Source organism: Coptis chinensis, chromosome 3, assembly GCF_015680905.1.
Source record: "Coptis chinensis isolate HL-2020 chromosome 3, ASM1568090v1, whole genome shotgun sequence".
Taxonomy (NCBI): domain Eukaryota; kingdom Viridiplantae; phylum Streptophyta; class Magnoliopsida; order Ranunculales; family Ranunculaceae; genus Coptis; species Coptis chinensis.
The window spans coordinates 41,662,440-41,677,380 of NC_141458.1; the positions used below are offsets into that span (position 1 = coordinate 41,662,440).

The window sequence follows — 14,941 nt, forward strand, 5'->3', positions numbered from 1 at the left end:
ACACAGAATTAAAAATTATATTTGAAAAACAAAAAGGAATATGGGGATTAAGTGCTCACGGGAAGAAGCATGAGAATGCCAACAATGCCTAGTCAGTTCCATTTGTTTGAAGTGCTTGTTTTTCCTTATCCGTTAGTTCATCTCCCAAAAGAGTTCTTTGTAGCAACCCTAAAGCAGCAGCTACATCAATGGCTAATAGCCGAGTGCCTTGCCAAAAGTCCTTACCAAGCAATTATCTTTATCACAATTAAATTAAAATAACAAATTGGAACGGAAATGGGTTATAAACAACTTGCCCACTGTAAAAATTAAAGCAAACTTAACATAAGAAAAGAGTAGAATTAACACCTCATTGCAGCACTATATTAGAAAAGAATTCTTGTACTGTATAACCCCATATGTTCATTGTATGCTTTCATATTCTCCACTGTGCTAAAGTCGAATTTCAAACCTTAGCATGTATATGATAACTTATTCACCTGTGCGGCAGAAGATTATGTAACCATGGAGATCTGTTCTAATATTTTAACCTCTTAGATGGACCTTGGTCAATGATAGGGTCCACAGGTACTTGTGTCTCAGTCCCTTGCTGTTTTTCAAAGCCTTTCTCTGCTTCAGACATTGGAGACACATAGCCTTCTGGGAATGGTGGTGAACGAAGGAGGGACTGGTCCAAGTTGTGTGAATATAATATATTACGCAAACCACAATTCTTCTAAGAGAATTGCTAGCGTCCTGACCCTTTAAGGGGGTAGGACGGACCTGACCTACTATGAGACAAAATTAAGTGAAAGGAAAATGACTTGACCAGTTACTTGATTCAAAATTAAAAAATAAACTTAATACACTCTCCTTAAACTGCTCACCAGAAGTTCATCGGAAAAATAAATGCTCACTATCCACAAAGAAATAATAATTCAATGAAAATCCACTGTATAAACAACAACTTTCAAGTAAATATATGTTTATGTTAAAATGAAGTCTCTTGCATAATTAATTAAACTCAAACAAAATAAACATTTGAACACTTTTGTTTTAACCCAACAACTTTGAATCCCATAAAAAATTGTTTTTTCCACTTTGTTTTTCTTCACTTAAGATTGGGTTTGAAGGTTATACAATCTCAAACATTTTTTTTTTTTGAAATTTAAAAGAATTTGGAAAAGGTGTGTAAACCCATTACCGGATCTGACAATCGACAAAGTTATTTGTGTCTTCGATGGAACCTTTGCAATCACTACTTTATGAAAATCAAATATGTACCATTCGCCAGTGTTGGAAAGTTGTTGGTGGTGTTTGGAACAATGGTGGCTATATTGGGTTCTAACTAACTGTTATTTGGTTTGGAAGAATATAAGTCAACTCAACTGATTTATTTGTTTTTTATTATTGAAAAATAGAAACTTGTGTAAAATGTCAACAGGTAATTTATTTTGTCACGTAGTAGGTCAGGACGCTAGCAATTCTCTTCTTTTAATATTTTTTTTTATGGTACAACAATGACTATTGATTTACAACTGGAGCAAAGTTGAGAAAACAAGTAATTTAGAAAATCAACTTACCTTACTTTGTAATGATGCAAGAATGTGGTCTACTCGACTTTAGCTTCAAAGGTAGCAGTTTCAGACTCGCTATCAACTGCATCACATATAACATTGTGGCTGCATCAGGGCATAGAAAGGTAAACATTGAAGTTTAGTAGCAACAAATAACGGGACGTGAAGCGTTAAGTGTCATAATAGATGCTAACTTTGAGCCCATAAATTTTATTTGGTTATATCTAGCATTTCTAGTGCTGAAAGGAAACATGTGGTATTGATGTATCATACTCTTATCCATAACCCACATGCTAGTTCAAAGTAATAGCATAAGTAGTTCAACAGGATAAATTTTATATGTACCTATGGTGACTGACATTAATGCTCTTAAACTAAACTCACACTCCAATTCAAGGTAAAGAAAGGGTGCAATGAATCCAACACATGATGCCTTGCTGCATCCACATTGATGAGTTGAATTGCCTCCAAAATATTTGCATCGTTCATCATATGTACCTGCGAAAAGGAAGTGAAGATGCATAGTAAGTTTTGTTAAAAGAATTTGGTGAGCTTCCACTGTAGCACCCAACACATACTACTCACAATGACACAATATGATTCCATTCAAGAACTGATATAGAACTATATCATTACAAAAAAACTAATATAGTAATATGTGGAATTACGCTATGAAGCCTACTCATGAGAAATTTCTAAACTAATTGTAATACATTGGGTGAAACGCTTAACAATTTCAGAGTAGTTGTTATCAAGTTGTATTTCATTGTATTCTTCGTCCATAATAGCTTGCATGTTTTGTTGATGTTGTTATGTTAGAATAACCCGCTACATAGCCAATTATGAAGGTAATCGGAGGTTTCAGATAGAGGCAAAAAATAGTTATTTACTGATTAATGAACCTACCTTCAAAAGTCACTATGTTAAAATCGATTGTGTATAATGAAGTGTTCCACCAATTGATATACCAAAACTTAGATATCTATCACTTGACTTAGTAGTATTGATATAAACAATGCACAACTAATATCCACAATACCATTACTCCTAATACTATTTGTCATATATATAAGCTAAGCAAATGCATCCATAGCTTACAGATTATCTTCACAACCCGCTTATTTGTTATTATGAAGTGATTAAGGGGCAAAATGGGAATCCAAGGGGATATTTTTGTCTAAGTACAGAAAAGATCGAGTTGGGGAGAAATACCAAATCCAACACAAAATTACACACATAGATGTGGATAGTCTCAGAGAGCTTGAAAAGGGACTGCTATTATATAATTTTCTGGTGGACAGTTTCATTCTGGTGATCTTGTGGTGAAACACCTTGATGGCTATATAGAGATTAAGGATAGGTCCAAGGACATCATTATATCCGGGGGTGAAAATATCAGTAGCTTGGAGGTAGAGAGCTTTCTGTATCAATACCCCCTTTGTGTTTGAAGCATCAGTGGTGGCAAGACCAGATGAGCAGTGGGGAGAGTCACCTTGTGCCTTTGTCACATTGAAGCTAGAAGTAGATGGATCAAAGTCTAGTTCTCTGGCCGAAGGTATCATGAAGTTTACAGTTAAACCAACCCAAAATTAGATCTGACTTCTTCTTCTCCACCAAGTGAAATCGACCCTTTCTCCTCCAGCAACCCAACTCCCCTACTCTCCAACACTTTTTTTTTTAACTCTATTTTTTTGTCTTCACCATCATGACTACTGAAGAAGTTAATAACCCACCTTCTTTTCGTCATTACTCTGAGTTAAGTAAATATTTTTTCTTAGTAAGTAAACAAACCTTTTTAGTGTAGATTTCTCAAGCAATCAATAAAAACTGCAAAAGAGCAGAAGATCTCACCTGAAAAATTCCTCACCAAACCCCTAGAATCTAATGAGGTTGAAGAGAGAAATTAATGACTTCTTTAGGTGAGTAACCCCTAGAGTCTAATGAGGTTGAAGAGAGAAATTAATGACTTCTCTAGGTGAGTGATTCATTGATGCAGTGGCCAAAGTGTGGGGTTTAGCAACACTTTGAAGTGCAAAGTAACTAGCAAAGATTGAGAGAGTTCCAAAGTGGGGTTTAACCGAAAGTTTGTTTGTTTGTTTGTTTGTTTGTTTTATTTTTCCCCGATTACTCGAGGGTCAAAAGGAGTTAGTAATATTCCTATTTTTTTCTCTCCTAATATTTGTGAGTAAAAATCTGATGTGGACACCCTAAGAGTGCTTAAAAGGGGACTGCTATGATATATACTTGAAATGCCTGACTCTGTTACAGACATAGCATGCACTTCTTAAAAAAAATCCAAGCTACTCGGCATTTGTAATGCATACTACGTAAGTATGTACATAGTGTGGGTGTGGGTTGGCACTTCGTTAACTCAAAATGAGTGACCCTGCCTTAACTCTACAATCAATAACAATTAGCACAATACTTAAAGTGCTCATGGAACACTCTAAACCATATATTTATGTGTCCCTCGATGCTCTATAGTCTATACAAAATTAGAAATCACGTCCAAGTACGTAATACTTGTATTAAGTAAAAGCATATAAATAAAGATTAATAAAATAAATAAATAAATAATTTTATCTTGATTAATTTGCAAACAAAAAACAAAGTAAATTGGGTAGAACAATCATTTGAGAAAAACTATATATATGCTAAGAACATGGTAAATGAGAAAAACATTAAGGTAGCACTATTAAATGAACTTCTTAACAAATAAAGAGAAAAAATAATATAAGGTAGCACAATTAAGGGGGTGTGTAATATGCAACTAACAGGAGTCCTCCGAGATCAATTAATTAATATGCAATTGTATATCAAGTTGGTTACTTCAAAAGATTCCCAATCGACTACACAATACAATTCACCTAATGGCTAATCCATTTTAAAACAAATAGTATACCTAATTTACTTATTAAAAAAAAAGGAAACACACAAATTAAGTATTGAAAAAAGTGTCATTATTTTTTCCAGAACAGTGATGGACTCTAGATAGAGAAGTTGCTCCCACTTTCTCTCCCCATAAATCACATAGCCTTTTATGTTAGCGTCCATCAATTTATCTACAAATTTAATAATAGCAAAAAAAAAAAAAGTTAAAATTAGAGATTCGTTACCTTGAAAGACAAACACAGTACCAATATCATTTTGGCAGCTCAACACGAGTAAAGAATTGTTTTTCATATACCCCCATCATTGGTTCCAAGTCAATACAAACAAAAAATCCTCTGGAAAAATAATAGCAGTTGTTTGGAAAAATAATTACCTGAAGTGAACCATATGAAATATCTTCTGGAATCCGTGAAACTTCCTCCTTACTCTTGCACAATAGAGGAGAGCCATCATTACCAGTCTCCCACTGCAACCATTGCAAAACAACACCATCCATTTCAATAGGAAGAGAAGTAGATCTTGTAGAGCACCCAACAGCTTCACTTTCCCCATAATGCAATATAAGGTCTATGTCTTCAACATTTGAAAGGAAATCATCTATGTATCTCTTTGCATCCTCGGTCAAACACTTGGACATCCAACCTCTATCATTATTTTGGTAAAGAAGGAAAAATACACCAAGCGTATTAGGAAAAAAAGAACCAAGTGAAGTAACGTTTACCACAGTTCAAATCCTTAAGTCTTGCTAGCAGCTCATAGTTCAGGATGGAAGAATACCGGTTTGAAATCAGTAACTTTAAAAGGCTCATAAAATAATTGGGCAAAAAAAGAGCCAATCAACAATGGTCGAACTAAAAAAATTTCATGTTAGATTTGTATCTATTAAATTCGGAATTAATGATATATACTTGATATTGGAAGTCTATCAAAACCAAACATACATTTTCTTTAGGTAAAATCAGAATCAGCACATGATTGCTTGTTTTTGTGGTAAAAACGCATATATAGGACTAAAAAATTCATCTAAATACTCCGTAGCCCGCAAAATGCATTTTTTTTATTTGTATGTGGTAACAAACGAAAGAGTTAATTCCAGTATAATTGAATCAGTTCTTTGGAGTTAGATGTTTGTTCTTCAAAACACAAAATTCTCCAATCAGCTAGTTTTTCTTCGAAGAAATACCAATGCCCTAAGCTTCAAACATAACTAATAATTAAAATCAATCTAGATGTGTTATGAGAGGCCTACCTTTCTACCAAGTGACGACTTTTCTTGAACAACAGGATTTTTTCTCTCATAAGTGAAGACCTTGAATATCATGCGCAGGAGTCCCACATTAGAAATGTTGCACTTATCAACTGTCACGGGGATGAAATGTGATGGGATGGGAAGATGAAGTGTTGTTTGGGTTTTGGAAAGAGGTGCGGTGGGTTTTAGAGTGTTTTGTTTGTCATGAATTCTTTTTTTAAAAAAAATAGATTCTCTGTTAGATGTTGTTGTTGTTGTTGTTATTTTTTATTATTTTTTATTATTATTATTTTTTCCTGCCGATTCATTGTTTCCTCTTTTTTTTTTTTTTTTTTTTTTTTTCTGATTGCTCATGAATATGTACTCATCGGAGAATCTCAAGGGTTGTTTTTCATTTTAGTAGTGGGTTTTTCTTTTTTTTTTTGGGAACAGTCGTGGGTTTTTTAGGCGGGTTTCCATTCTAAGTGGGACATTTTTCTCCATTTTTTTTTTGTAATCCCTCTTTTGACTTCTCGGGAGTAAAATAGGGTACTTAAAATTTGCCTACGTGGACACCTTTATAGTGCAGCAAAAGAGATTGCTATTATATATATATATATATATATATATATATATATATATATATATATATATATATAAAAAAGATAACACATGTATGGCTTGCCATTAAGTTAGAATTGACATTTTTAAGTTTGAAGATCAAGAAAAACATTGTTACACCGGTGCTGCTGACGTGCACCCTACTCTTATCGAGTTATCGCTACTTGTACGACCCTCAACCTACTTTACCCAGGATCAGTTCAATAAACAGTGATAGAGCAGTCACGAGTATACATATACATGGAGAAAAGTAGCATTCAAATTATTCACCATCTCTAAAACAATCGACCATGTGCGCTTAAGAAACCAAGGAGGGCCTTTTCCGCCATAAAAGATAAAACCAACCAAGAATAATTTGAGAACCACTTCAACAATTAATGCTTATAAGTTATAATCATGTTGTAAGCATATCTTTAAACCTTCCGTAGAAAAAATTCCAGACGGTGTCAGTGACCAAGATCTAACATCCCTTTCATCAAAAAGCGTTGGCAACAATAACTCTATTTGTCTTCTTAGCCCATCATAAATAGAGGCATTAAGTAGCTCCCAATGCCAACAACCCCGATAGCCGATCTTTATATATATACTAGCCATTTGGCCCGGCCCATGGCCGAACTTGCTACATAGATAGCTAATGACTCAAAAGCCTAAAGTCCACTTGAATAAATAATATATGTATATTGATAAGTAATGATTTATTGCATACTTTGTTTGAAGGGTTTATATTTTTTTAATTTTTTTTGAAGGGGATTGCAAGCTCTCAAACCTTGATCTAGTAAGTGTAACGCGTACATCTTTTCTGGCTGATGCATCAGCAGTAGCAAAAGACAAATCGATGTCAATTTCAAATCTAGATGAATATCATGATATAGGTGATAATGAATATTTGTTTGTACACCATATTGCACCATTTGCAATGTTGAAGTATTGAGACAAATAATAGTTATCACAATAGGAATCTTTCACTAGCATGAATCACATGTTACAAGCTGCTCAGTAGGAATTATTTCTATCACAATTTGTTTTTTTGACACTCATCTTCCACGCCAAAGGCAGATAAACTATTGTCTTTCCACCAAAATCCCTTCAAAATAATTAAAACATCTTGATAAAAATTCTTGAAGGAGACCTACAACTAGGCTTTTCGTAGATTGAACTTTTGAATCTTAAAGGAGTTATACTATCCAACTTCGGATCAGATCCAGAGTTCAAAAAATATACATTGCAGCACTGATATCATACATAAAAGAAAACACAAATTATATTTAGTACGTAAAGATCATCAACAGTGTTTGGCCATTATATTTCCTTATCCCAAGCAGAAGTACATCCTAGTCCAGCCTTATACAAAATTCTATCCCCAAATTATCACACTATCAATGTCCGGCCAGTTTATAAAATGAGTCAGACTATCTCAGTAGCCTAAAGTTGGACTGTCAAGGTACCACTTCTAAGAATTTTATTTCTCATATACAACCAGGAAATCTTTAACCACTATAAAAAATCTATTAGATAGACACATTTTTTTTAATTAATTTGTATCTAGAGAAGCAAAGGACGAAATTGATTAGTCCATTGGGTTCCTAAGGCACAGAGCACACTTCCATTAAAATATATGAAGTAGTATGTTTCTTCGTTGCCCAACATTCTGCACCATACATGCCCGAATTACACCTCCATTTCAACCAAGCTATTCTTATATGGGTAACATCTGCCCCAGTCTTCCCATTTAATGAATGATGGACCTATATCAAATATTCGTAGGTGATCACTTTTAAGCATTATTTCCCCACAGTTCTTTTCAAAGCATCGCTTCCCTTACCTTAATGTTGCACTACATATTTTGTTTTTTTCTTAAATCGGTTGGACTCTAAAGCATCTGTCTAATCATTGTTTTCTTTCCTCGTAAAATCAAGCAATCAACTAATATTATGCCAACTGCAAATAGCATGCATAAACCAAGGGACCTCTTTTTGGGTGGGCAGCTAGCTAAGTGTGCAATGTTTAAGCAATCAACTAATAGCATAAACCCCATCAAAGTAAAACTATAGAAATTTTGAAAAAAAGTTGTACCTTTAAATTTGATGATTGGATTATTGTGTTAAAGAATAAAGAGTAAGCACTTACCACCATCTCAGTTTGATGATTAGAGAACAACACCACGGTGAGATTTGAGAGAGAGAGGCCGTGAGAAGATGAGCGGTTTTAGAGTTGTCGTTTGGGGGTTCTACGTGAAGAAGAAATATGGGTTTTGTGGAGTCGAGCGAGTCGGCATACTCCATTGAGTTCTAAGATACCAATTACATTTGATGTCTTGTGTGTGGTGTGCAAAACTTAATCTAGATACTCAAAGAAGTGAGATGTGGAATGGAGTTTTATTTTTGCTCATCATCCTCAAAACAATTTTTAGTGTGACCATTACTAATACCTTCCCAAGACCCTTATTAGCATAAAGGCGTAAAATTCAACCTCCAATAGTACTTATCAATAAAGAAATTCTAGTGCATCATAGTTACTGATTGGGGGTGTCGACTATATATCATCAGACATCAATGGGGTATTCCAATATTGTTTAGTATCCAATAAAACAATAGAATCTATACACACAATTATTAGTAAACTAGACAAATCAAAAGAACAATGCAAACCAAAAGAGTAAAAAAATTAAAATCTTGTACCTTGAATGGGCTTAGCTGCTTCGGAGGCAGTAGAAAAGTTCCAACTTGAAGTGTAGAACAATCACCCCTAGAGGACAATCTGATAAGTTGTTGCAATCTGATAAGTTGTTGAATCGAAGCTACCTTTGAGATGTGTTTTTTTCCCCTATTGATTGTTCTTTGCACTTCTCTCTCTTATTTGGTTGCCAAGATCCTTGTTTTGTATTTAGTATCAACAAACCATGGCATTTTGGGACATGTCCAGCAAAAAAATGGGGAGCAGCTCCAAACGCAGGAAAAAAAAAATTAAAACCTATCGTTAGCCCAGAAAGCTAGCTCACACGCCAACTTATTTGCATATTCGGGATAATCATTAACCAAGACATTGTCAAACATGGAACCTAATCTCACCTGGAAGTTTAAGTTTTTTTTTAGTGATTAGTGCTTTTATTTATAAATATCATACCTACCACAACTCAATGCCAACGTATCTTAAGTTGAGGAAGACATAAACCTCTATCACCCTTGATAAAACAATAGAATTGTGTAACCTAAAAAATGAATAAATTTACTTAATACTTTAGAATGACATAAAGTGGACAGGTTTCATCTTTTTGTAATCATTAGTTGTCAAATTTGGGTTGCATGACTTATGTCATCTCTTTTATCTGTTTCTGAAGGATGCACTGATGCTCTCTGTCGACCGAAAAAGATTTGATGTAATTGGCAAAGTTCCAAGTCTTACCACAAAAGATGAATTTGGTGAATATGAATGGAGGGAGTACAGGTTCACATTCAAAGAAGAAGCAAATAACATGGAAACATTTTGTTGTTTTCTGGTTGAAATGGAAGAGGAGGCTTTGAAAAAAGTGCAAATCTACAGTGGCATTGGGTGAAAACATATGAAGTGCATAAACACCTGCAAAAATGTAATTTCTAGATTCCCAAGTCAATTTGATCATTCAGGTTACCTGCTTTGGAGATTGACATTTGCTCCATCAATTCCTTGTACTTAGGACTACTTCAGGAAACTCTTATACATGACAGCTGAATTCTATAGTCTTTCAAAGTAGATGAAGAGAAAATATAGCCGCAATACTTAAAACAAACTCGATCTAATTCCAATGCTTGAGCAATTGGTTGAATTGACATGGGTTGAGCTATATTATGTATATAGATAAAGATATAAAGAACCCCCGTAAAAAATGGTTACATCAACCCTGAAGGATACAGTGTTTTTAATCTTATGACCAATTCATATTTAATAGAGAAGTGTAAACATAGTAGTAATGTAAAAAAAAAGTTGACACCACAATAATGCCAGTCTCACACAAGATGCAACAGAAACTGCCAATTGTTAGTTCTTATTACGGGCTACTGAACTTTAATCCAATGCGAACAAAGAAAAAAAAAACTTGAAGTGAGTGAACACCAAAATCAATCTAAATCCGCATCTTAAAGGTAGTAAAAGAAAAAGGATAGACACACCTCGATCAATTGTATTCACGACAAAGCAAAGCTACGACCGTGGCTCCCATATACAGTTCCATTGCCTTCTCTCCAAGTGTAATAGACTCCCAGTTCTAAGGAGAAGAAAGTTGCCTGACAAAAAATCTGTTGTTATTTTTTTTATTTTTTTGTAAATTGTATTGTTTAAGTGTGTTACTAACTATACATAAAACAATCTAACTTGATGCAGCCAATACTATATATAAAACGAATGGCAGGTGGAGGGGTGAATCATAGAAATTTATCTCATAAACTGTAAAGGGATTGTCATCAAAATAACTATTGCATTTTCTTTGGTATGTAATTTAATTAATGTATTCAACCTCACCAATACGTGCACATAACGAAAAATAAGAAGAGAATTAGTAGAAACCATTTCTATAGAATTGGACTGTGTTAATGGTTAAATATATTTGACTGTGATTGGGCTCACTAAAAAACATAAAATAATAATAATAAATACAATATTTCAACCCATATCAGTATACTTGTATATCATAAATTACGTTTCATTCGGGTACCAAAGATTGAATGAATCAATTTACTCTACAACTTTATCATTTTGTCTCAAACTTTCACTAATTTTTTCTTCTCACTTTTTACCTATATAATATACAACAAAGGAATTGGTTAATAAACAATACTAACTGCGGATGAGGGCTTTGCAGCTGATTGTCCAGACTCTTGACCTTCATAAAAATCATTGGGCTTTCATCTTTTTGCTCTTAAAATGAATTTGAACTTGATTAGAAACACCTTGTGTTGATCAACAGTGAATAAGTAGAGGTGGGGAATCAATTAAGTGTGGGGTTTTGACTTTTGATTTGAGATAATAATAGAATTTCGAGAAGGGTTTGAATAAGGAGGGTTTTCACTATGATGTCAAGAACTATTGTTGTTGGATATGTATTCTGTGTAATGAGTGAGGAGAAGAAAGGGTTTTAGTGGGAGAAAGAGGTTTTGTGGTTTTCTTTGGCAATGATAGTGCTTTAATTTTTGTCCTCCTCATTTTCGTAATCTTCCTTTTTTCTCTTCTGATTTCCAAAGAGAAGTACTTTTGTAGTAATATTCCTTTTTTGTCACTCAAATTATCCTTGTTCTCACCAGTAGCATTTGAAGAGAGTTTGTCCCTTAATAGCTAATGTACCAGTAGTAACCCCCTTTTGATCAAATCTTTCAAAATATGTGAAGGCAGGCCAATTAGCTGCACAGGTGGGAGAACCCTACTTCAGTACATCGGAGATTTTCTTAACTTGTATGGCTGTTGTACTGATGCTTTGAAAATTTGGGGCAGAAGTATACTCGTTACCCTCCCTAATATTCTTATCCTTCTCCGTTATAGGTTAGGGTAACAATCAACCCTTCCATGAGCTGCTGGACAGTTGGGTCAGAGCTACAGTGCAATTTGTGTAGACCATTAATGAATAGCTTTGTGATTGTTCTAATACTTTCAATTAACTTCATGCAACATGTGTTGTTGTGGCTATTGTTTCGGATTCCGTCAAGGTTATAACAGGTGTAGTCATGGCTATCTTTTCAGGTTTGGTATTTTGGGGTTGTCCAATGACACCAATGTAACTGGCCAGGATACTGAAGCCACCGTCTCGGTTTCCTTTAGTTTGGGAAGGATCATAGGTGACTTGGGCTACTATAGAAGGGAAATATTTACGGATCTCATATTTAGTGGTGGATTTCGGAAGCTGATATTTTGGAGTTTCGACTGTGATCTTTCCAAGCTAAGTGTAACTGGACCATCCCATGAGTTATGAATCCCAAACTAAGATTAGTAACTATATATGAGCACTTAATAAATGTTTGCATTTCTTCTCAAAACGCAATGTCAATAGTACTGACTAAGATTTGATGTTTTGTGTTAAGAGCTTATTATCCTTTCACTACTTAACATGCAGCCCACAAATTTGCTGCCAATTGGCTAACACAACGTCGTAATTAACAATAATATTAACTTAAAAGAATTCATACTCCGAGTTAATCACAATCTACATACTAATAGAAATCCCTTGAATACAATTAGCTGTGTCAAAGAATGAACATGTTGTTAAAGTAGAATATTCCATACTTATAAATATATGCAATCAAATAAAATGATAATATGGCGAGGGGCAAGGAACCAAATCAAAATATATATCCTCATTTCATCCAAGGGCTTATTCCACTCTCTTACTTACAAAATTATATATCTCACTTATAGTCAATCTTATATTGTAAATAGGTTAATTTAAATGCATTTGGCTAGAAATTCAGATTGAATCCCTTTCTGACATTCCAAGCAAAATTTTATCATCAAGATAGAGGGTACACACTCATTACTAACAATTCATTTATGCGGTCATTGTCAAAGATAGATGGGTCGATGAATGAATGCATTAAGATTCATTAAAAATCTCACATATATAAACATACTTAACCATACTACCTTACACTCACAGCATACCATTTCCCATACATTATTTCTAACTATATTTTGTCCATAATAATCTATGACTTACCATGCACCTAGAGAAGAAAGAAGAAAGGAAAGCAGTACCTTTGAGGGAATATAAGAGTTGCACAGTACTTTGCTTACCGTACAAAATCCACCTTTCACTTTTCTTCATAGCAACTACGAAGCCACAAAAATGAATAAACTATAAGAATACTATGAATTATAAAATCAATATTTGCTAACAATTGTAAATCGTGCAACTATGCCTAACTATAACAAAAGAGAGTTTGAATGCTAGAAAACAAAAAGTAGATGACTCATTCATAAGTAACTAATTAATCGTGATTAAAATCCCAATCTATTCAGAATACATTAAACTAATAATAATAGATTATGGAACTCAGGGATCTATAATCCTTGAACAACAAACGAAAAAATTTCCTTTAGACTATGGTATAATAATAAGTTAATGTAAAATGTTGAACAAAATAATAACTTACATTGACCAAATTGTGGAGGCAAATTTGCAAGAAGCCAGAGTGTTAAACATCATGGCAATATAAAAGAAATGGAATAATGTGTGAATCAGAGACGATCATACATCAGATCATGTAATAGCATTCTAAAAAAGAGGGGAGGGGTTAAGTTAGAAAGAAGCCAATTGAAGTAATATATGAAAAATAATTCTCTAATCAAAACAATTATATCAACAAAACTGCATTCTTTTATATGGGGTGTAAATGAACATCACGACTAAGAAAGGGTTCACCATCATTCCAACGAACTGGAATTTCAATGTAACCAGCTGCCTTAATGAATACATCCATAACCTTGTTGTATCATGAAGGAATCAGTAGGAGAGGGAGACTGTTTCTCATTCCAAAGCAGAAAAAATACTGGATATTATACTATATATTGTCTATTTTGTGTATGCAAAAAGAAAACAAAACTAGCCATCAAAGCCCGAATGTCCATTCAATTTCAGCTTAATTTTAAATGATAATACATCTTGCAAAATAGCCATACTTGGGAGCCAAAGACGGTTTCATGAAGAAGAGGTATCATAGTATGTAGACAATGCTCGATGCATGGCACAGTTTCCCATATACTTTGATGACCTTGAGAGATATATGACAGACTCCAACTATCCCAACCAAATCCCTCATCAATGTTTAGCAGGAACTGAGGAAGATTTATTCCAATTTCCCCTGTCGACAACCACTCCCATGTTTTAAATCCACTTCTTAGCTAATGTCAACTATGCTAAAAAAAAATTAGTACCAGTAGCAAATCATCTAAAAGCTACAGTGTATCTAACCCGTGCTTTCACGATGGTGATGGGGTCCAATGCGTGCTGTGTACCGAATGTGTGTGTACCCATTAGTTGTAAAACTATGAGCGAGCTCAAGAATAGTAGGACACATTGAGAGTTTCACCCTTTGCCATTCCTGGATACTATGGAAACACACTAAATCAGCACTCCACAAATAAAAATCAATATAATTACACTTCGCAGTCATAGTAGCAATTAAGACTCATTTGAAAAGGTCAAGCCAACATTGCACTTGGTGAGGTCTCGACTGGCAGTATCAAAGGAGACATCAATACCAAGCGCAAAAACAGCAAAAGTGTAAAACCCATGCCTTCATTCCAAGGCCTAAACTAAGTTACAACAAATTATGGTAGAAACATGTTTTTTGACGTACCACAACTAATTTAAGCCGATTAATCATAATCTCTCAGATAGTTCAATCGATGAGAACTTAACTAAGTACTGGACAATACTATACTAAAAACAAACAATGTCTATTTTATCATTAGAGCAAATAATTTAGAACCTAACAATGCAAAGGTCTAAGTTTTATAACAATATTACTACTTGATTCAATATTCAAGAAGAATACATGCCTTAAAATCATATGTTTATCTTTTTAGCTATCCCACAAAAGATAATTGCATTGTTTTGTATTGTGTTGTTACTTTGTTAGCTTTGAAACTTGGTCCTTTTGTTGTTTTTGAAGGCTTAAAGTGA

The 14,941-nt window shown here is 34.1% G+C and overlaps 1 protein-coding gene and 1 long non-coding RNA gene across 12 annotated transcripts; both read right to left on the reverse strand.

The window, feature by feature from the left end:
• On the reverse strand, positions 1-5,330 carry LOC147509658 (uncharacterized). 11 transcript variants are annotated; one of them, XR_015218549.1, is made up of 4 exons: positions 4,822-5,330; positions 1,941-2,054; positions 1,563-1,661; positions 1-168 (listed from the first exon to the last, which is right to left on the reverse strand). XR_015218549.1 is itself a non-coding variant. In XM_086601916.1 (4 exons), the coding sequence occupies exons 1-3, from the start codon at positions 5,083-5,085 to the stop codon at positions 1,564-1,566; spliced, it is 453 nt and encodes a 150-aa protein (XP_086458042.1). In that variant the 5' UTR covers positions 5,086-5,330; the 3' UTR covers positions 1-168; position 1,563. The 11 variants fall into 11 exon arrangements, 3 of the variants coding, with proteins under 3 accessions (XP_086458042.1, XP_086458043.1, XP_086458044.1); XR_015218550.1 differs by having other exon boundaries at positions 1-220; XM_086601916.1 differs by having other exon boundaries at positions 1,563-1,638.
• A 2,212-nt stretch (positions 5,331-7,542) lies between these two features.
• LOC147509659 (uncharacterized) lies at positions 7,543-14,360 on the reverse strand. The gene is made up of 6 exons (XR_015218558.1): positions 14,228-14,360; positions 13,936-14,117; positions 13,012-13,086; positions 10,443-10,537; positions 8,976-9,873; positions 7,543-8,042 (listed from the first exon to the last, which is right to left on the reverse strand). It is a non-coding gene; the product is annotated as an uncharacterized LOC147509659 (long non-coding RNA).
• Between the last annotated feature and the right edge of the window lie 581 nt (positions 14,361-14,941).